Genomic DNA, 21,388 nt, shown 5'->3' on the forward strand with positions numbered 1-21,388 from the left:
TTTCTATTTTTTTTTTTTTTTTTTTTTTTCTCCTTTTTTTTTTTTTAGCCTTTTGGGAGGGTCGGCGTTGCAGCGACTGAAACTCGGGCAAGCCCTGGAACAGAGGGAGGGTGGGAATGACGGATTGTGGCAGTTCCCTGGAAGCTGGCGTAGGCTATCAGGCCAACCATCTGCTTGCCCCCCTTGGCTCCTCCAATGGTTGACAGTGAATCGTCCGCAGATTGCCGCATGCGGGTTAGAAAGGTTTCGTCCTTCAGCGATCTGCTCCTCCTGGGCAAGACCAGTCATTGTCTTTCTTTGCTCCCGGCTTATCGCCCCGCTCAATCTCAACTCATCAGCTCATCGGCCTTACACAGTAGGCCCTTTTTTTCTCTTTCTCTTCCATTCGAGTATTGCAGAGACAGTTAATTGATCTGAAATCCATCACGGAATGAGGCTTTGCTTGTACAGGATACAGTTCAAAAGTGTGAGAACGGAGAAAGAGGAGGGAGGTTGTGAGAGTCCCTCAAAAACATCAAAGAAAGAAGAGGGGAGGGAGGGGAGCTTCTACCCCTCCGTCAACAGCCGGCATCTGACGATCCGGAAGACTGATCAAAAGAGCAAGAAGGACCCTTTTCGATTGAGGTTAACTTATACACACCGTAGTCAGTACGAGTGATGTTGTTGTTGACTCTCCCCCTACTTTATCTTTCCTCCGTGTTCTGTAACAGACGACTTATTTCAACCTCGGTACTCGCTTTCTTCAGCACTTGCTGCCTTGCTCTCCTCCCTCTCTGTACGCTGCGTCACGAGATCCTCAGCGATCATCAAACGCCAAACCGCCAAACGTCCTTTTCTATGAGAAACGAGTCTTCCTCTCGCTCATCCCTTAGCTGTGGAGTTTCGGTATTTTGGTTCTCCACACTCGAGCTTTCGAACGTGTCGCATCATCCCTGATAGGAACATTCGAATAATACCAGTCTGGTAACACTTGTAAAACAATACCAGAGCCTCCCTCCACCTCCCCGATTTCTTCCCCATGCAATCCCGTTTTCCTCGTACACTCCTAAGGGCCAAAACCAAGACCAAAACAAAACCACCCGCTGGATCGACTCTAGACTGGACTCGAACCCTGTTTATTCTTGTTCATCTTCCTGCCGGCCGAACTTCTTCCCCCCCCACCCACCGCAACACTCATCCTTTCTTGTTCCGCGTCGGTGGCGGACACTCACCTCAGGTACAAGTTCGAGTAAAATTGCTCGCAATGGGCCTAATCGCTGGTCTGGTGGATACGGCGCTTGCCTCCACACATATGGATGCCATCGATGCCCTTCGGGCCTTCTTTATCCTGGCATCTTGTACGGTATGACCAGCCGAAGCATCCGACAAGCCGAGGCAGACAACATTCGGAGACGATGCTGCACGCCTGGACAGAGTCCCTTGGGGAATGAACTAAATTGAAAACTTTAGATCCTGTCGGTCAGCTTGTTGCCGGACTCGTTGCACTCGCGCTTCGTTGTGTATGGCGCTCGTGCAACCTCGACCGACTCCAAGCCCCCCTCTTCTCCAGGGTCGACGACTCCCTCTTCCTCACCTTCGTCAGGCCTAACTACACGCATCTTCGACTGCCTTGCCTCCTTGAGAGTCCCTCACAGCTACTTTACGCATTTCTATGTTGCTTCCGTGGCAGCCTCGGTCTTCTGGAGCGTGCAGCTCTTTTTCCGGGGCGCGGCGTTCCAGGCCTTTGCAACGAGGGTCAGCCCAGAGCATTTGCAGCGGTCGATGACAATCCACCAGATTTTGCTGTGTTGGACGTGCATGCTTCTCCAGGGGGTAAGGCGATTGTATGAGTGCTTCGTGTTTTCCAGGCCATCGGCGTCTCGAATGTGGTTCATCCACTGGCTCGTCGGCCTTGCTTTCTACCTGGGAATGTCGGTTGCGGTCTGGGCTGAAGGAGCAGGTACAACACCCCACGCATGGCGCAACACCGAAGGATATCTTATTGATCATGCCACAGGAACCCTCTTGGCCCGTCCAATTGTCCTCGATGATGTGAAGGTCACCATAGCCCCTTCACTCCGCACATTTGTCTTCCTCCCGATCTTCCTGCTCGCATCAGGTCTCCAACATGACGGTCATCATTATCTCTTCTCCTTGAAGAAGTATACTCTACCGACTCACCCCCTGTTTCATAGTCTTGTATGCCCGCACTATACAGCAGAGTGTGTCGTCTACTTGGCCCTGGCCTTCCTGGCCGCTCCGCAGGGGGAGCTAGTCAACAAGACAATCGTGGCCGCTCTGGTGTTCGTCGCCCTCAATCTTGGCCTGACAGCGGCCAACACCCGACGATGGTATATGCAAAAGTTTGGCCAGGATTCAATGCGAGGAAAGTGGAATATGATTCCAGGGATTTACTAAATCTAGGCATGAACCACGAGGTCGTCTCGAGCGCGAGCTATTGTGTACTCAGAAATTTCATTGTGCTTCCCAGCCTCGCAATTTTGAGCACGTCACGATAAGTCAGACTTATCCTGGTTTCCCTTTGTGACCAGCCACAGTCGTACCGTTCAGGCTCCCCCAGCAAGTCCCAGTTGCAGATGGTACTGTCATTGAGATGCTCGTCCCTGTTTGTCTCGGCGATCCCATGCAGGAAATCCGTGTATATCTTGTTCGTGGTAACCAGCAAACTACGTCGTTCCTGCAAGATGCGATACCTCGGTTGGTGGCCCAGGCTGTCATTGGTATCGATCGTGGGCTTGTCATACAGATCCAGCACAATCGGTGCGCCAAGGCTCACCGTAGCCACGAGCGGGTAATATGCTGCGCCGTCTTCATGGGGCATAATGCCCTGTCCTGGACGATACTCGTTCACGAGGACATGATTCGGGGCGCCGTGCGGCGCGTTTCGAAAAATGCTTAGGTCATCGAACCGAGGGGTCGCGATGGGCGAGACGAGCCAGGAGGGAAGCGGAGAGGCAATGAGCGTATCGGTCTTTGTCAACGCAGACGGCCATGTCTGAAGTCGACGGTGCGCAAGATGCATCCAGCGCGGTAGCGGGGCGTTGATGATCTAGAGCACAAATCCCGTAAATCACAACTGGATACCGTATGGTACGGATGAAAAAAGTAAAACTAAATTCAGGAACGAACCTTCTTGAGCAGCAGGGCTTCCTCCTCCGCCGAGATAAAATCCGCAATGTAGAATGCATCCGACGGCAATTGCTGAATGCGGGCCCGTTCGAGCTTCTCCATCTGTTTCAAGGTCGAGAGTAGTCACGCACCGCTTCCCCTCAGTCTTTCAAAAGGACTCGACAATTTGTCGACCACGCTGGTCACTGCATGAGAGAGATCTGATGTACGAGTACGAGTACGAAGCTGCGGTGCCTAGCTATGGTTGTATGGATTGGATGTATCCGACGAGTCCGATCGCCCTTAGGTGGCCGTTCTACCAGTGGATTCGTTGATAAGCGTGCTGACGTAGACGATGGTGACTCGACTGGCTAGGCTACTCTCCCTTGTTGCTACTTTTAGCCTGGCCGTTGCAGTTAGTACAGTTAGTAGGTAGTATGTATGTACCGGTATAACGGGGATGCTGATTGGGGCGGTCTTGGAATTCGGATCTTGTACTCCGCGTAGGCTGCAGCTTGGGGTTGTCTGTCTGTCTGTCTCAGTTCACGGGGAATCGGAGTGCCGCAGGTGCCCTCCCTTGTGTCTCAGAGATAATATGCAACTCCCCGGTCAGGTGATGTGATAGTAGGGAAAAGGCTGTCGACATCTCGCTCATAATTGGAAGTGACTGACTGGTTGTCGAGAGGGTGGTGACATCATGATTTATATAAATAGTCACGAGTTTAGAGCGGTCTGAAGAAGTTAAAATGGCCTTTAGGCGGCGGCAGCGGCAGCGGCGGCGGCTGCAGCTGCTGCTAAATTGAGCTTTGACTGGTAGGGTGCGCTACAACTATGGTAGGCAGCGATCAAACCCCAAAAATACCATTGTGGTGGACCTGGCAGATATATTCCGGGTGTTGTGTTTACTTAGCTTCGGAGGCTTGACAGGTGTCGAAGAACGCTTCAAGCTGTTGGTACTAGTCCGACTGACTGAACTCAATTTACTTCCTCTTTGCGTCATTACGAAAGATCCAACTTGATACGAGGGAGATAATCTCAGCGTTTAGTAGTAGCAATAAGAGGGAAGTTCAATAGAATCTTCATGCTAGGAGGTCCTGGTACAGTACACAACTCGAGAGCTGCGCCGCCCACGCTCTATGCTATGTCACGTGCTCGACACCGGCCTTTCTAAACTATGACCAGGTCGAATCTCCATTTTATTTCATGTATGGCAGTCAGTCTATACTTGTGAGGGCCCCTCACCTGAAACAAGAGCAGCCATTGCATCTCATTCAGGTCGCATGCACAGTCTGGCATACTTCCCCGCCTCGAGCGCTAGATTGCCAATGGCGCTGACTTGGAGTCAACTTCAACCGTCCTAAAGAGAGGAGGGCTCCGAGCGAAACATGAGAAGCTAGTCGTTGGCGTCGATTGCGAGGTGTAATGAGATTCATTGCGATAGATTTGCGCTGAAACATGGTGTTATCTGGACTATCTTCCGATCTACCAATGCTAGAGGTCCCGATTCATGTCCTGGGATACCATGGTCGAGGCAATCATGGCGGCTTGGCAGAATGATATAGATCAACACGCGATACAGAGATGATAAGTTGCTTGTCGGAGACAGCGAACTTTGACAATCTTCCCCCCTGCTGGACAACAACTCTAGGTGCGATAAGATTAACTATGCTTGAGAGCTTGAGGGAGACTACTGTTGATTAAGTCTCTATATACAGCACAAGGATCATCTCGGATCTCGCTTGTCTACCGCTACTATCCATCCCCAGCCCTGTCCAGGCGAATCAGATATTCATGCAGCAGCCACTCAATAAGATTTCAAGATTCTAGCTGCCTGTGGCCCTTGCAAGCAGCATCCCCCGCTTCATTATGCGAATCACCGGAGCCTACTGAGTGTGAAGTCCGCAGCAAGGTAACAAGCTCATGTTCCAATAAGCATTATATGTACATGTATACTTGATCATTCCAGTAACTGAGTCAATCTATCAATCAAGGGTCCCAACAAGTCCAATGGTGAATATGCTCCTCGCATTACCATCCTCCTACTAGCTGAGGGAAAATTCATCCTTTGCGAAGCACCTCCGTGCACTGAAAACCGGGTCGAAGACAGCGCACGGTACCTTCTCCTTCCAAGAGCTATTGCTAATAGTAAAGACCCTTACCGTATGCGGTGTGTTTTGAGCGTTCATCGCCTTGACTAATCCGATTCGAGTATTCGGCACCGTATGCCAGCTCTCCACTCACCCTGACTTGGTGCCGAGTCGCTTGAAATTCCTGGAGGGCAATTCTGAACGCTGGGGCCTGGTTAATCGGTTAATAGGGGGGGAATCCAAAGGGTGTGCTTGATTTAAAGAGGGATCAAACAATACTATGGGAGGGAGGGAAGGAAGGAAGGAAGGAGAAATAGGGTATATATATAGCACAGTGAAAACAGACATTTTGCTGAGCCCACTGCTCAAAGCTCATTCCCCCGGTGAGGTCCCGGTCTTTCATTTGCTCGTAAGCGTTCACTGCCGTTCCGTGCTCTGACACAAAGTGCTCCGAAGCTTTCTTGAATCCTTCGACTGCCAGGTTGAATCTCGACTGATTAGGCGCGTCGGCGTTCAAGCCGTCCACGTCGGTCAGATAGTCCCACAGGCTGAGGTCGATAGTCTTTTCGTTGGGAAAGTCGAGAGACATGGTTGATATGGGAAAAGGTAATTGGTTCGTAAGGGGGCAAATGAGGAGCCAATGTGGTTTGCACTGAATATTGAGTAGATTGGATAGGCAGGAAACAAATTGAAGTGAGCAAGACAGCTATTTATCCTGCGCTCCGATCATGACATAGCCCTTATCCCGCACTCCCCCGCCCTTTGTGACGTCGAAGTGAATGATCGGCTAGGTTGCTGGGTAGCCACATAGGTGGAACATCTTTCTGACTCGAGTATTGTGAGTGTGCTGCAGGGAAGGTTCAACACAGCTCCAGAACTTGTCGAAAGCGGGCCCGCAATAGTTGATAGCACTCCTATCATAGTATCATGTACTGCAATACGAGGAGCAGCCTGTCTGACTGACCTCTACTGAGTGATTACCTAGTTATTGACTCAAACAAAGTCCAACTGGTCGCAATGATTTATTGTTGACATTGTTGAGGGGGAATGAGCAGGGATGGGCAAAGGGATGTTTGCTTTTCCACCGATCCTAAGCTACTACTCAGCAGAGGTCAGCTCGAAGGTCAATGAAGTCAGGAGACGCCGGATTGGTATGCGGCCACGGTGGTGGGGCCCCGATCCGTATCCACTGCCAGTGTGCTTGAATACTATCCGCGGGGGAAGCATTTGCCGCCTCAAAAAGCTTCAAGTCCAAGCAGTTCCCGGGCATATAAAGATACTACTAGTACTGTGCAGTAGTTTCAGCGGGATCGCAGCTGTATGCTCGAGCGATCTGTTCAGGACGGTGCAGAATAATACATCATTGGAAACGTGCGCCATGCGGGGGACCATGCTTTCGATAAATTCATGTCTCTTACTACTAGTCTCTATGACATAAATCAACCCTCTCAACTTTGAGACATGGTAATACCTACTCCGAGAGACAAGCATTGCTCACCGCGGGAAAAGGCTTTCGTTCAAGTATACGTGACATGAGTACGCGCTTGTATATCAGTAGCTCTACCTGGCTGACTGAGCCAAAGATAGTAAGCGGTAATCACAGCCGCCCAAGGAAAATATGGCAGAAAGCGTGCTGTATCGATCGGATTAGGAGGACACCGCCTCGCTAGTCACTCAACTATATAACCCCTATCATACAACAACGAATGTCTAATAGTGTCCTGCTAGCAGGAAAACCCCCCTCACAAGTGCACGGTATAAGCACCAGCTCATCCCGATTACTTCAAGCAAGCAAGCATCTACAAGACATGGGAGGGGGCGGGAACTTTCTCTTACAGTGGCAGCCTCAGGCACCACAGCACATCGCACCCCCACCTCCAACCCTCCTCCACCTGAGTTAAGTTTATAACTTCCCCATCTGATAAACCACCAACTGTGCTATACACATCACGGCACCCAACACGTACGATAAATCAACTAGCCTTGCTATAAATCATCCCTCACAACTCTGTCCATCTAATCACCAAACATGGGTAAAAATAAAGGCAGCAGCGGCGGCAGTGGTGACAAAAAGGGCAAAGACAGTGGAGGCGACAAGAAGGGCCTCAAGCCCGCGACCTCCATCAACGTGCGGCATATTCTTGTACGTTCAGCTTTTCCCATCTGTAGTTCTAGATTATCTCCCCTGTTCTCTAGATGTTGAAAGATCAGTCGTGTCATATACGCTTTTTTGGGGGGTTTTTATCTCCCAGCGTGTTCTTTGAAATGCGAAACTCAGCTAATTCAAATCCTCCTGGGCAACACACACAACAGTGCGAGAAACACTCCAAGAAGGAAGAAGCTTTGGAGAAGCTCCGCAATGGGGCCAAATTTGATGAGGTGGCGAGGGAGATGTCGGAGGATAAGGCTCGTCAGGGTATGTCTATTCCTCTTTGCTCCTTGTGGGTTGGTTGCGGCGAAAGGTGGTTGATGTACTGACTCTGATGAAAAAGGCGGATCTTTGGGGTGGAAAGTTCGCGGGAGTTTGAATGGGGAGTTCGAGAAGGCGGCGTATGACCTGGAGCCCAGTACGACGGCGAATCCTAAGTGGGTGGAGGTGAAGACCGGGTTTGGGTATCATATTATCATGGTTGAGGGGAGGAAGTAGATCTATTCCATTGCAAGTATCTTGAATTACTTATGCAAAGGCGCCGCAAGCGTCGCGGTGATCAAATCCATTGGCTGGAGTCGGAAGAACTAGATAACATACTAGATACCATTAATGAGGAGAATTTGTGACTGAAAGACATTGATGCCAAGAGCGGTAAATAAAGGGTCAGTCTAGGGAGAGGATAATTTTCTATAGAACCATATGTACAGAAGATGAATGGAAACTTTATTGATCAGTCCTTTCAAGCAGAGTAAATACTCATACAGAGCACAACTACTCCTTCTTTCCAGCTGCAGCGGCAGCTCGCGCCTTCTCCTTCGCCTTCTTCTCTTGTCGCTGCACGACAGCCTCGGCGCCAACGCCTCCAAAGACCAACAGCACCCCCAGCCACTGTCCGGCCGACAGGGAGTGTCCGAACCAGAACACGCTCAGCAGCATCGTAAGCATCTTGCGGGTCACCGTCACCGTCACCAACAGTAGCGACGAGAACCGCGACAGCGTGTAAAAGATGAACAGCTGCCCGATCGCTCCGCACGCCGCGAACCCCAGCACGTTCTTCAATGCCTCCGGATGGCGCGACAGGAACCCGATCGCGCCTGTCAGCTCCGTCTCCGTGGACGGGGGAATAGGGAACGGCAAGAGATTGTGCAGAAGCCCCGTGGCCGAGAGGTGGGGCATCACCAGCAGATAGCCGCTGGTCAGGAGAGTCGAGAGCACGTTCTGGGCGACCATCATCTGCGGGCCCGTGAAGCGCGTGTAAGTCTGCGGCGAAGTGAAGACGTGGTCTTGGGTGGTGTTGGTGAGACCGTCCAAAAGCAAGTTGATGAACAGCAGGAAGATGCCCCACATGCTGGAGCCGGGTTGTCCCTTGGCCGCGGAGGCGGCCACCTTCTTGCTCGTGCCTGGGTGGTGCAGAGTGAAGGTGGCTACGCCGAGTGTCACCAGGAGGACCACACCGTACTTGTAAAGCGGGTAGCGCTTGCGGAAGATGGTCAAGTGGAGGAACATGACAGGAAGCAGCTTGCACGACTTGGCGAGGATGAATGTGAGGTAGTCGATGTGGGCGAGACTAGCGTATCCGAAGGGGGATGCGAGCGAAGAAGAGATGCTGACCAGGAGCAAGGGAAAGACGATCTTCCGGGTAGGGAATATGGAGGGGACCTTTTGGCCGGACGGCGTGGAGAAGAAGAGGTAAAGAAAGCCGGTGATGGCTGCAAAGGTCGATTGGATCGTGTTCAGGACAATCGAGTATGTGAAGCGCTCCGTGGGCGGTTCGGGCAATTCAGCGCTCGGAGGTTGAACGGGATAGGAGACGGTGGTGATGGCTTCCTGGAGGACACCCCAAGAAAGGCTTGAGCGCAGAAGTCAGTTGAATACGCGATATGTGAGATGCATGAGAGACACATACAAAGAAGCGTAGATTCCCAAGACACAGACCGCAAGCTGCATCAACCCGGGGGTATCTTGTGCCGCATCCTTCGGTGCAGCAACATGTCCATTCGCGCCAGCAGCTCCATTCTGCTGCTTGAGCACTTGCGCATCCGAATCGTTCGGCGGAGCATGCATGATCTCGGAAGAAGTAGCCCGTTGCAAGGGCGCTGCTTGTTTTTGCCGTGCCATTGACAACCGGAAGCGCAATGCTTTAGAGGTAGGTACAGTAAGTAGACCTATGCAATCGCCAGGAAAACCGAGGAAGGATCGTGTCGATAGGACCAACAAGGTAGTGAATGAAAAGGAACTTCAAACACGCACAGCGGGCAAAAGCGCATGCAAAAGAGCGACTTCAAAAAGCAAGGGAAAGAAAGTGGAAGGGGATCAATAAGATAACTTTATAAAAAAGATGTTTCAGATGATGCCATGTGTTCTGTTCTTTTTCAGCAGCTTCCTTCCCCCCAAACCCAAAAACGCGCCGCGGGACTTCGGCGCGCATTTGATCGATCGCCCTCTTTTCTTCCGCCCCGCCGAGGCCCTGGGAATGAATTCCTTCAACTTTTTTATGATCTGCGATTCCACTTAGGAGCTTTTCCCCTTTCAACCCACCCTTAAAATCTCGGGTAGGTAAAGGATGGGTTGAGACGTCTCTATTGCAATATTATGAAATTAACACTAATCATCCAATAGACCTCCCACAAGCCATACAATTCGACCTCCATCCACTGCGTGCAATCCAAATCAGATCGAGAAAACCCCCAAACCATGACCTCACCAATCCTTCCATCCGCCCTAACAACCCTCATCTCCTCCTTCACAAGAGAAACATCACCTTCATCAAACCCCTCCCCAACTCACAAGCCCACCCAACACCAGACCCTCAGCGCAAACCCCCAAACCACCGCCCTCACCCTCCAAGTCCTTCACAATCTGCAGCACCAACAACTCTGGACCTCCCTCCAAATCCACGAACTCCACTCCGGTCCCTCCGCAGCAGCAGCAGACACAACTGACCAGACCCAGAAGACCCACCTCATCTCTGGAATCCCACCCCACCGGCTCTACACACACCCGGACGAGCAATTCTACCTCCTCGAGCGCGGGCTCCGTGAGGAGGACCTCGAGCTTGAGCGCATGTTTGTGCTTCCTACTGTGCAGGGCCAGACGTGGAGTCTGCGGAGGTTGGCGGGGGTGTTTGATGCGCTGCCTGAGGGGCAAGATACGGAGGGTCTGGAAGGGGAAGAGGGGGAGGAGCGGGCGGGGAATGTGGGCATGGAGAATGAGAACAGCAACAGCGGTAGCGGGAGCAGCAAGGCAGACAACTTAAAGGAGTATTACGAGTATCGGAAACAGGCCCGTATGACGAAGGAGTGGGGTGGGAAGAGGATGCTTCTGGCTATGGTGGATCGGCAGATGGGAGGCGATAGTACGGTGGTCTACTATGTCGTTCAGGATGGAGCGGTAAAGCCGCGACAAAATTGAGGTCTGGTTGATGTACTCATGTTTCAAGCTGAGTGGTTGGGGTTGTGGGTTGGAATGAGGGAGGGACGAAGGAGACACGCGATCACGAACGTTATGCACAGCAAGAAAAAGCCTCGTCCAATTTCTACTATTACAGCCAAACCCAACCAACATTATATACATGCGCCGAGAGATTACGGCAACGGAGATAGAACAGGGCCTCCATCCTTCGAAGAAAGATACATTGGATATGACAGACAGATCGCTTCGCTGCCGCGCGGGTATTGTTTCAGGGTTGAGAAGGAAATGAGAGCATAAGGAAATGCGCCACTCATCCGTTGTCTAGAGAACACCAAAGGCATGGTCGTCCTCAACATATGACTGTTCGGACTGGCAACTCGAGCAGTACATACCGTACCACTGCTTGACATCGTCACTCAGATTGGTGAATGCGTTCGAGCTGGTTCGCTCAACCTCCAGGTCGGCATCATCGAGGCCATCGTTCTGACCAAGGAGGATTCCCACCTGACGGCAACGGCGCAGTTCCTGTCGGAGCCACCGTTGCCATTCGTTCTCGATGACTTCTCGTTCAATGCTGTTCACCACTCGAAGAGCAACTAGGAGGTTGTGTCGGTAGGTAGCCAGCCGTTCACGGGTCTGTTGGATTCTGCGCGCTGCGCTCTTGGTCATGGAGTCTCTGAAGCTGGCTGATCCCAACGACAAGGCCGTGCCTGGCTCCCTCAAAGTCTGTTGCTGGAACGTTGCGAAGCAGTCACTCACGTTTCCGCTTCCGCGACCAATGGTCGCGTTCGCAACAGCCTCGTCAATGTCCCTCATATAGATAGCTCTACTCATAACATTGTCGGGACCAATTCCGATACGGGACATGAAGTTCCCAACACTCCTGTCATCCCACCATTCATGGACAACTTGTGACGAATAGAACCCGTTGATCAGCACGCTCGCTAAGAGTAGTGAAAGGATAACCGTGTTCGCATTGGTGGTCTTCCAAGCCCAGCGTACGAAAGCGCCGGTCCACATGAGGAGCGATGATGCGGCACTTTCAAGGAAGGACAGAAAAGTTTCGAATAGGAGATAGGCCATGCTTCTCTGTGTGCGAGGCTTGCGAGACTCTAGCTTAAGGTCTCCCGAAGGTGAAAACTGAGATGCGAAACTCTGGCGTCCGACATGACCAAAGATCGTGATGGCTTTCTTCGTTCGACTATGTGCACCTAATCTGCGGACCTGGTCACCGACAAGGTCAAGGAGGTCCAGCGCGTCCTGTTCCAAGTCACTGCTCGCACTTTTATCCACAATTCCTGATGCAGTTAGCGACACCTTGTAGGTTTCCCATTGATCTAGTGTAACTCACTCTGCAGACCATACGGTGACCATAGCCATTCCACTTTCGTGTAAATGGAGAGTTTGCTCTTGCCCTTTGCAACAAAAGTAATCACAACTTTACTAACCAACCTGAAGGATCGCTTGAATGGTAGGTGCCAAGGTGTGCGCTTGTCCGTAATGACATAACAAAGGTGGTCATTAAGAACATCAATCATTTGGTAGTCCGAGATGGTTTTGCTATGCTTGGTCCCTAACGAAAGTCAGTATCGGCGTGAGCTGTTCAAAATAGTTCAGGTATCTACCAAAAATATCGCTAGTTTCGATTGAGTAATGAAAATCCCTTCTCAGGTGATTGGACTCGTGTCTAGTCCAAGGCCCTTGCTTGATACCTATTACGAAATTAGCAAGCGCCGAACAGATTTTGAGCCATGACTCACCTTGGGCATTCCTTTGATGCAGAAGAAGCTGCCACACAGCACTCTTGTCGCCAAACAAGATGTGGAAAACAGCTTTAGGACTAATGTCGAACACCTTCTCCGCAGCAAGGTGAAGGTTCCCTTGAGGAACATACTGAACCGGCTGTGTCGGAAGTCGAAACTTTGGCATATCCTTACCATTGCCGTGCTTCTTGTGCAGGTTAAGATCATTGTCGATGTAAATGGGCAGACGAGAATCTTTCTTGGAACCTCCCGCCGGCACATCACTGAGATCGTTCTTGTCCTCCCCAGCACCCACATCCTCCCAACTATCCAAGCTGGGGGTCCTTGTCATGGCCTCTGTCTCCATTCTGGTCAGGGTCCTGAAAACCGCATCAAGCCCCAAAGGTTCAGCAGCTGCCATGTTGTGAATTAAAAAGTTGAGCCGCCTCTGGAGGAGTCTCAATGGTTCTAGGAACGTCTTTATCGTTCCCCGGCTCGGTGTGTCATCACCAGGAGCAGGTATGAGATGTAAGAACAGGAAGTCGCAATCCCTGCCAGTCGCAGCAGTGACCTCTTTGATACTTTCCAGCGATACGGATGTCGTCAGTACCAGACCGAAATGATGACTGTAGAAATATATGTTCTGAGTAGTCACAAAAGCTCTTCCGGGGAAGTCTTGCTGGTCGTTCGGACTCCATGTAGCCCGGAACACCATGACCAAAGGCTCCTCCTTCTTGATATCGGGGAACAGTAAGCGAAATTGGGCATCGTGAATCTTAAGTTGAGGAGGATAGAAACTAGGATAGTCGTGCGAGTCTCTCATGAGCGCTTGCTGTATTTTGGACGAGTCGCCGTCCAAACTCACTGTCGGTCTATGACGCGACCCGGTCTTCTGCGGTTTAGGCGTAATAGATCCACTGGAAGGATCGGCTTCCGCTGTCAAAAACTGTTTGGAGGGATCTTTCGCTTTAGAGGATGACTTGTCCGTGTCTTGATCTGCCGGCATTCCCAGTCGCTCGGGCTCAAACCTGTTCAAGAAGCCCCAATTGGAGCTACCCCACAAGTTTGCCATCATGCCGCTGGGCATTCCACCTGTCTTGTCAATTTGACCAAGCCCTATACCCCTTTCATTACTCACATATACAGCAGCTTTGCTCATGCTCGTGGGGGCAGGAGGATTGGCCAATGTCGTCGGGGCGAGAGTCGTGGGAGAATCATTACCAAGAGTCGAGCTACGGGATCGGGTTCCATCTGGGTCAACTGGCAAAGTGCTTCCAGAAGCAATCGCGCTATGACTCGCAGTAATGAGGCTAGCAATCCCGCCTGCAACCCCGGGGATCGATGAGGAGGGCTGCACGGAGTTGTTTGATTTGCGATGAAGATCCAGCTTCTGCATGAGACGAGATGCATGTTCGCGGGCAGGGCTGTCGGAATCCAGCGTCGTTAGCCTCCGGTAGCTGCTGAAGTCGCTACTGTTGCGAAGAGCAGAGGAATCCTTCTCTGGAAGTGAGAGCATCCCATTACGATCGGACGAGCCCTGCTCATCGCTTGTATGAGGCGTGAGAGAGTCGGCAGGGTCAGCAGCGAATTCTGGCGCTGGAGGCTGGGAAATTGCAAATGCGGGATCCTGAACGGTGACCTTGCCGGACACTGAAAGGTCGGTACTCGACGGATTCTCAAGAGCCTTGCGCTTCGCGGCCTCAAAAGCGGCAATCCAGTTCATCAGGTCCTTCTGTGTCTCAGCCTGAAGCATGATTGTGTTGCTTTTCGTCTTGACCTCAAAGCAGAACCTTCGCTCTTCTTGGAAAGCCGGCCGGATGCTGCAAAGCAAAACACCAATTCGTTCACTCTCCTCAACGCCGCCGGTACGAGTGCCTTGGACAAGACAACCAAAGATGCCGTGTTTCAAAAATGCCCAGCGTCTAACCCAGACAGTGCGTGTAGGCTTACCCGAGAGGGTTCGGAGGTACACCCACCCTTGCTTCTCGGGTCTTGCCTCTTTGGACATGCTATCTGTCGAAAGAGGGCGCGAGCCGAGATAGGGGACGGTAGATACAGAGTAATCATCCAGTTCACGCGACGGTCTCGCTGCAATTTCTGCAGCTTCCTCTATATGCTTCCTCGAAGCCAAGAGCTCCCGCTTGGCAGACTTCTCGTTTCCATCCATCTCTTGCACCCAGCCCTTGATCCGGTCCATCTCTTGACCCCATTTCGCAAACGAGGTACCATTATTGGTATGGATAGTCTTAAGCTCCCGCCACTGGTCGAAGGAGACGCGAACTAAAAGCCTGTCAAGCGCATTGCGTAGCTGAGGTCCTTGGACAGAGAAATCCATTGAGGCCTTGAGATAAGCTTTGCGAGCTTCATGGAGCTGGAAAGCATCTTCTCGTAGGGCTGAAGGTTCTTTCGATTTGGACTGTGACGAATAACGGGCCAGCAAGTAGTCGTAGTGTTTCTGTGTCTCGCCAAGCGTGCGCCGGATCTCCTTTAGTGGGGGTCAGATACCGATCCTTTAATTTAAGAGTCCTCATATTGAATACCTTGAAGTTGCGCAAGTCCTCCTGAATAAATCCCCTTATAGGCTCGGACACAAGAGATTCCATCTTCTTAACAGTAGACACTAATCCATTCCACATGTCCTTTGAGCTATCACCACACCTCCGCATCGATTGTAGAGTGTAATCATGGTCGAGGACGGCTTCAGAAACCAGTAAGGGATTCGTAGAATAGGACAGAAAGACGCTAACAGCCCCTTCTATTGCCGCAAGCTCTGCGGAGAGCTTTGAGGCAGCTCTCGCATAGCCGTCGAGCCATCTCTCGAGAAATTCGATCTGGTCGGAGAAGTGAAGGGCGGTGGCGCGGAACGTGGGGGAATCGAGTGCAGCCTCCTTTAAACCGACCGGACTTAAGAAAAGAGTTAGATGATACAGAGCTTAGAGAAAGAAGCGCATAGATGAGTTGGTAGAGACTCCGATCACTTACACCACACTGACAAGCTTCCCAACCTGGGGTAATGGGATCTGCGGCTGAGTCGACATCTAGTGTATGTCACCAGCCATACACCGATGCGGTGGAGAATAACGTGGAGAATTGACAGATAAAAGATTCCAAGTCACCATGCGCATTAACAAACAAGCAAGCAGCATCCAAGAATGAGCAGAATCAGCAGTAAGGGATAGGAGGGGGCATGTCGCAGCAGGGAGGAGGGGGGAGCTTTAGGAGATCGAGCGCCTCTGACCATCTAGGCGGATACAGGACCGCGCATGTCTTGATTGGCTACGTCAGTGTCTTTGTCCCGCAGCCTGGATTATAAGGCAGAACAGGGTCGATGGATCCCGCAAGGCGGTCAAGAGTGGAGTCGGTTTTTTTCTGCCGGCAACCGCTCTTTTTTTTTCCCCTTCGGCGGAGCAATCATTCAATCCAGTATTCAAGTTACTTGAGACCTATCATCCCGGGGAAATATCACTCAGAAAATGGAGCCCTCTTCGAAAAGGTCGCGCAAGCTGCTGGATGACAGCTCCAGTGATTCGGAAGATGAGTCTGGCGGAGTTCCCATCAGCAATGAAGATGTCGTGTTCAAGATCAACGAAGATTATGCTCGTCGCTTCGAGTATAACAAGAAGAGAGAAGAGATGGTACAGTGTAAGGCCCCTTCATTGTCTTTACTCTTTCGCTGTAATTGAGACTGACTCTTGAACCGCTGTAGTGGAGTCAAAGCTAGGCAAGTCCTCGGTACTCGGCAAACGTCGGGATCGTGACGACGAAGAGGATTCAGAAGAGGAGTCATCATCCGAAGAAGAGGACGATTTCGGAGAGTTGGCTACTGAGGCTGTGGATGTCGAGATCATGGAAACTATCAAGGCAATCCGATCCAAGGATCCCCGCTTGTACGACCCGAACGCCAAATTCTTCACCAAACTCGATGAGGAGGAACAACCACAGAACACCGGAAAGAAGGAGAAACCGATGACTCTTCGCGATTACCACCGGGAGAACCTACTCAGCGGCGCGAACTTGGCTGACGAGGAAGACACGAGCAATGCTCCCAAAACCTATGCTCAGGAGCAGGCTGACCTGAAGAACGCCATAGTCAAGGAAATGCACGCTGCTATTGGCGACGAGGATGCAGCCGAGAAGGAAGAGGAAGATGACTTCCTTGTCGCTAAATCTAAGCCCGAGTCTTTCCCTGAAACCAAGACTGATGCAAACCTTGACATTGAGAATGCGGACAAGGATCCGGAGACGTTCTTGTCGAACTTCCTCTCATCCCGGGCATGGATCCCCGCTGGCAGATCGGAACTTCAGCCGTTCGAGTCTGACGATGAGGAGGAGGATCAACGCGCGGAGGCATTCGAGGAGGCATATAATTTCCGCTTTGAGGATCCCAGCAAGATGAATGCTACACTTATGACGCATTCTCGTGATGCCACAAACCAGCAGTCTGTCCGACGGGAGGAGAAGAGCATGAGAAAGAAACGCAGAGACGCGGAGCGAGAGCAGAAGGAACAGGAAAAGAAACAGCGTGAGATCGAGAAGAACCGTCTTCGCAAGCTTAAGATGGAAGAATTGCAGGAGAAGGTTGAGAAAATCAAGGAGGTTGCCGGCATCCATGGAACTGAATTGACGGACGAGGATTGGGCGCACTTCTTGGACGATGCCTGGGATGGCAAGGATTGGGAGGCCGAAATGCAAAAGCGGTTCGGTGAAGACTACTATGCCGAAGCTGGCGCTGATGGCACAAAGCATCCCAAGAAGCCTACATGGGACGACGATATCGACATTAAAGACCTCGTGCCAGAATATGAGGATGAGGAAGAGAAGGCCGTCATGGCCGACTCGGACGTCGACATGGAGGATGAGCAGGAAGGCGAGAAGAAGAAGAGCAAGGCACAGGAGAGGAGAGATCAGAAGCGGGAATCTCGCAAAGATCGCATGCGTGTCGAGGAAGCTGTGGACCGCAATCTTGATCTCGACATCAGCTTGCTTCCTGGGGCAACAAAGAAAAACGCTACTGGATTCCGCTACCGCGAAACCTCGCCCCAGAGCTTCGGACTTACTGCTAGGGATATTCTCATGGCTGATGACAACCAGCTCAATCAATTTGCCGGCCTGAAGAAACTTGCATCATACCGTGATCCGGAGAAGAAGGCCAAGGACCAAAGGAAGTTGGGTAAGAAAGCCCGCCTTAGGCAATGGCGCAAGGATACCTTTGGCAATGAAGAAGGTCCCCGTATCTCCGAGGAGGCTCCCAAGGCCCCTACGCCAGACACGGAAAATGTGGGCAAAGTCGATATTCGTGACGGTGAGCCCAGCAAGAAGAAGAGAAAGAGGTCAAAGAAGCACTAAATGCTTGAATCGACCTCCTGTCTCGCATATGTGTTTCACCACATGGTTGTTGAATGGTTTTAGTTCGAAAAAGTATTTAGCGATACACTCGTCTGTTCTGATAGATTAGATGCAAGATATACCTATTTCGTTGCGTATTACTATACTGGTTTTAGTGGTCTTCGAACAATTGTAAAAATGTTGTAGAATATGGGTCTCGTGACTCGAGGCTGGACGCTGATAAACTCAGCGCCCTCCTCAAGGCGTGCTCGGGTTGATAACAAATCGAGCACTGTTAACTTTTAATTTCTCGAAAACCAGTAGACTGGGCACGGCAGACAGTCAGGCGCAGTGGGCCCCTCTGTGAAGGCGCAACTCGGTACTCTGGGCTGTCCCGTGAAAGAGGCGAAAAAGTGGATATCACCATGGCAGGAAAGCAGGGGCAATGAGGTCTAGTCTACACAATAGTATCTACTTGATAGTGGAGCAAGATGCCATTGCCCGTTTTCAATTTTGATCGAATCTGGGTCTTCTCTTGGGGCATGAAGAAAGACGATAAGCAAACCTATCGAGAGATGCTGTGTCTGATGAACGACGCATCCGAGAGCCTCGAGCATTTTTCTGGAGTCATCAATGGATTGTTTAGAGTCGGAGCATTACGTCTATCAGCAACTTGCGGCCCAGAATTCTTGAGCCTGAAGCAGGCAAAACTGACAATTGACAATCTAGTTTAGATGAAAGGGATTTTGTTCCAGCTCCTGGAACCTATTAGCTCCTCCGCATTACCGAGTGGAAGGACTTCTCATTATTCAATCCCGTGCCTCTGGCCCAACCTCTCCGAGTCTTAGTACGGAGCGAAAGACGGGGAAAACGCGGGATGACAGCCGAAAGTCGGTGCACGCGCCTTCGCAAAATTGAACTACTATCTTGATTGTACTCGATGTAGATGGAGGGCTTTTCCGGTGGAGGGCATCTCCAGGGAAAGGTCATATCCTCATCCTTGGCCCGAGCAAAAGACAAGTTTTTCCGGGAACCAGAGGCCGCATAAGGAGGAATTTCGCCATCGGGTAATCGGGAGGGAGATGGAGAAAGAAAGGGATCGTGAGAGTTACTGCGCGGCTGCGGCTGCTAACTATTGCTGCACGCAGAGAAAAGTTGGTTCGGTGAAGATGGGCGGAATTGCTGACGAGGCACTAAGGCAGCGATTATGATTATGAGGATTATGCATTATTGTTGTTGTTTTGAAAGGTGCCGAATGCCTCCGAAATGCTCTCCCCAGCGGAGGCTCTGAGCAATCAACAACAGGACTGTCATGTCTGAATCGAATGCTCTTCTGGCATTAGGCGAGCCCAAATCCAACTCCATTATTAAGTTCTTTTTTTTTCTGCAATGACTGATAGATAGGAAATCAATTGCTGCTGCTCCCTAAATAACTCATGCGTGAGAAATTTCCCTCTTTCCCATATCAGCAGCGGTCGGGACGGTTACTGGTGCGATCGGGAGATATCGGCTCTGGTTGCCTGGGCCAGCATTAGCGTCAGACCCAGTTTTTTTTCTCTGTATTTTTTTGTTTTTGTTCCATATTTTTTTTTTTCTTGCTTGGTGGTAGAGACCCGCCGTCGCCGCCTCCTTTCACAGTTTCGCCCTTTGGTCTCCTCCCTCCCTTTTTCATCCCTTTTGCCCTACAATGGGAAAACTCCCTACTCCGGACCGGGATCCAGCCAGGCTTTCCAATCGGGACTAGTGCGGCCGCTCTTCGCCGCCGCTGCCATTGCATTGACTGCACATTCAGGCCAGCGAAACAAAATTTCACTTCGCCCCCCCAAGAGAGTCCTAGCGCCTCCGCTCGCTTCTTCCCGCTTACAAGAGCCCTCCGTTCGCTATTTTTTCTTCCTTCCTTCCCCTTCTTCTTCTCTTTCTCTTCCCCATCCCCCCGTGAAGTGTCCTGTGTTGTCCGGCACTATCTCTCTCCTCTCTTTTTTTGTTTAGTTTTCGTTTCTCACAGCCGTCAAAATGGCCCAGGGTGACGTTAACCAGGCCGACAAGTCGGTCTTCGGCATGCCCGTAAGTTGCCATCTGTCCCTTGTTCGAGAGTCGACCGGTTTTTTTCGCATCACGCGCCCTTCGATAGCCCACTGGAAACGACTCTGAATGAGTTGAGACGAGCTCGCATTATATCGAAGGGGGCAGTGATTAGAGAATCTGCTCGACTTTCATCCATTTAGTCGGAATTAATGGCTAATAAAAATTTTCACAGGGCTTCGTCGTCGACTTCTTGAGTACGTACATCCTTCGGGTCTCGCGGATGGATCATCGGCCATCGATCGATCTTTCATCCATGCATCAATGGCCCAATGTTATCGATTACTCCAATCCATGATACTGACTACTGTCCACAGTGGGTGGTGTTTCCGCCGCTGTCTCCAAGACTGCTGCTGCCCCCATCGAGCGTATCAAGCTCCTCATCCAGAACCAGGATGAGATGCTCCGCGCTGGCCGTCTCGACAAGAAGTACAACGGTATCGTCGACTGCTTCCGCCGTACCGCTGCCAACGAGGGTGTTGTCTCCCTCTGGAGAGGTAACACTGCCAACGTCATCCGTTACTTCCCCACCCAGGCCCTCAACTTCGCTTTCCGTGATACCTACAAGTCCATGTTCGCCTACAAGAAGGAGCGTGATGGATACACCAAGTGGATGATGGGTAACCTTGCCTCCGGTGGTGTACGTATATCCAAATCGCGAGACCTTGGAGAAGATCAAGAACTGACTCGATGAACAGGCTGCTGGTGCCACTTCCCTCCTCTTCGTTTACTCTCTGGATTACGCCCGTACCCGTCTTGCCAACGACGCCAAGTCCGCCAAGGGCAACGGTGAGCGTCAGTTCAACGGTCTCGTCGACGTCTACAAGAAGACCCTCGCTTCCGACGGTATTGCCGGTCTCTACCGTGGTTTCGGTCCCTCTGTTGCTGGTATTGTTGTCTACCGTGGTCTGTACTTCGGCATGTACGACTCCATCAAGCCCGTTGTTCTGGTTGGTCCTCTCGAGGGTAACTTCCTTGCTTCCTTCCTTCTCGGCTGGACTGTCACCACTGGTGCTGGTATCGCTTCTTACCCTCTTGACACCGTTCGTCGTCGTATGATGATGACCTCCGGTGAGGCCGTCAAGTACAGCTCCTCCATGGATGCTTTCCGCCAGATCGTCGCCCGTGAGGGTGTCAAGTCCCTCTTCAAGGGTGCTGGTGCTAACATCCTCCGTGGTGTTGCTGGTGCTGGTGTCCTGTCCATCTACGACCAGGTTCAGCTCCTGCTCTTCGGAAAGAAGTACAAGGGTGGCTCTGGCTAAACGATTTGACTAAAAAGGTCAAATCTGTTTGAGTCGGTGTAATCCTTCTGGGGAAGGGGTTGGCCAGTCGACCGGTGTAACTACCGGATGCTGGACGATGCTGGGGAGGATAGAAATATGCCTCAAGAATGATACCGTTGTCTTGAGCATAGAGTAGTGTGTCATTTCCTCTTGTACCAGTTGTATTTTACTGCCTGCAAAGCTTTTCTTTTTCTTCAT

At 51.3% G+C, this 21,388-nt stretch overlaps 9 protein-coding genes across 9 annotated transcripts; 5 read left to right on the forward strand and 4 right to left on the reverse strand.

The window, feature by feature from the left end:
* Positions 1-1,243: 1,243 nt before the first annotated feature.
* On the forward strand, positions 1,244-2,397 carry BP01DRAFT_301369 (putative 3-oxo-5-alpha-steroid 4-dehydrogenase; the record flags this gene model as incomplete). Its single annotated transcript, XM_025572025.1, has 3 exons — positions 1,244-1,342; positions 1,450-1,939; positions 1,997-2,397. The coding sequence occupies 3 exons, from the start codon at positions 1,244-1,246 to the stop codon at positions 2,395-2,397; spliced, it is 990 nt and encodes a 329-aa protein (XP_025429236.1).
* An 18-nt stretch (positions 2,398-2,415) lies between these two features.
* BP01DRAFT_106445 (uncharacterized protein) lies at positions 2,416-3,399 on the reverse strand. Its single transcript, XM_025570286.1, has 2 exons — positions 3,130-3,399; positions 2,416-3,049 (listed from the first exon to the last, which is right to left on the reverse strand). The coding sequence occupies exons 1-2, from the start codon at positions 3,229-3,231 to the stop codon at positions 2,435-2,437; spliced, it is 717 nt and encodes a 238-aa protein (XP_025429237.1). The 5' UTR covers positions 3,232-3,399; the 3' UTR covers positions 2,416-2,434.
* A 1,767-nt stretch (positions 3,400-5,166) lies between these two features.
* On the reverse strand, positions 5,167-5,784 carry BP01DRAFT_367529 (uncharacterized protein; the record flags this gene model as incomplete). Its single annotated transcript, XM_025576459.1, has 3 exons — positions 5,167-5,241; positions 5,350-5,406; positions 5,542-5,784. 3 exons carry the CDS (start codon positions 5,782-5,784, stop codon positions 5,167-5,169), a joined length of 375 nt encoding a protein of 124 aa, XP_025429238.1.
* Positions 5,785-6,934: 1,150 nt separating this feature from the next.
* Positions 6,935-7,958, forward strand: BP01DRAFT_358782 (peptidylprolyl isomerase). The gene is made up of 3 exons (XM_025575514.1): positions 6,935-7,338; positions 7,509-7,611; positions 7,688-7,958. Exons 1-3 carry the CDS (start codon positions 7,225-7,227, stop codon positions 7,840-7,842), a joined length of 372 nt encoding a protein of 123 aa, XP_025429239.1. The 5' UTR covers positions 6,935-7,224; the 3' UTR covers positions 7,843-7,958.
* A 121-nt stretch (positions 7,959-8,079) lies between these two features.
* Positions 8,080-9,666, reverse strand: BP01DRAFT_345237 (UDP-galactose transporter HUT1). The gene is made up of 2 exons (XM_025573588.1): positions 9,254-9,666; positions 8,080-9,196 (listed from the first exon to the last, which is right to left on the reverse strand). Exons 1-2 carry the CDS (start codon positions 9,463-9,465, stop codon positions 8,119-8,121), a joined length of 1,290 nt encoding a protein of 429 aa, XP_025429240.1. The 5' UTR covers positions 9,466-9,666; the 3' UTR covers positions 8,080-8,118.
* A 138-nt stretch (positions 9,667-9,804) lies between these two features.
* BP01DRAFT_106534 (uncharacterized protein) lies at positions 9,805-10,919 on the forward strand. Its single transcript, XM_025570287.1, has 2 exons — positions 9,805-9,899; positions 9,967-10,919. The coding sequence occupies exon 2, from the start codon at positions 10,042-10,044 to the stop codon at positions 10,756-10,758; it is 717 nt and encodes a 238-aa protein (XP_025429241.1). The 5' UTR covers positions 9,805-9,899; positions 9,967-10,041; the 3' UTR covers positions 10,759-10,919.
* Positions 10,868-15,684, reverse strand: BP01DRAFT_358786 (putative transcription factor SipA3). Its single transcript, XM_025575515.1, has 6 exons — positions 15,483-15,684; positions 15,041-15,404; positions 12,519-14,985; positions 12,384-12,470; positions 12,110-12,331; positions 10,868-12,056 (listed from the first exon to the last, which is right to left on the reverse strand). The coding sequence occupies exons 1-6, from the start codon at positions 15,536-15,538 to the stop codon at positions 11,080-11,082; spliced, it is 4,173 nt and encodes a 1,390-aa protein (XP_025429242.1). The 5' UTR covers positions 15,539-15,684; the 3' UTR covers positions 10,868-11,079.
* Positions 15,685-15,908: 224 nt separating this feature from the next.
* BP01DRAFT_345244 (KRI1 family protein) lies at positions 15,909-17,978 on the forward strand. Its single transcript, XM_025573589.1, has 2 exons — positions 15,909-16,142; positions 16,207-17,978. The coding sequence occupies exons 1-2, from the start codon at positions 15,974-15,976 to the stop codon at positions 17,844-17,846; spliced, it is 1,809 nt and encodes a 602-aa protein (XP_025429243.1). The 5' UTR covers positions 15,909-15,973; the 3' UTR covers positions 17,847-17,978.
* A 1,452-nt stretch (positions 17,979-19,430) lies between these two features.
* BP01DRAFT_358788 (putative mitochondrial ADP,ATP carrier protein (Ant)) lies at positions 19,431-21,370 on the forward strand. The gene is made up of 4 exons (XM_025575516.1): positions 19,431-19,889; positions 20,083-20,104; positions 20,225-20,547; positions 20,606-21,370. The coding sequence occupies exons 1-4, from the start codon at positions 19,839-19,841 to the stop codon at positions 21,167-21,169; spliced, it is 960 nt and encodes a 319-aa protein (XP_025429244.1). The 5' UTR covers positions 19,431-19,838; the 3' UTR covers positions 21,170-21,370.
* The last annotated feature ends 18 nt before the right edge of the window (positions 21,371-21,388 follow it).

The sequence above is a fragment of the Aspergillus saccharolyticus genome, assembly GCF_003184585.1.
Source record: "Aspergillus saccharolyticus JOP 1030-1 unplaced genomic scaffold BP01scaffold_28, whole genome shotgun sequence".
Classification (NCBI taxonomy): domain Eukaryota; kingdom Fungi; phylum Ascomycota; class Eurotiomycetes; order Eurotiales; family Aspergillaceae; genus Aspergillus; species Aspergillus saccharolyticus.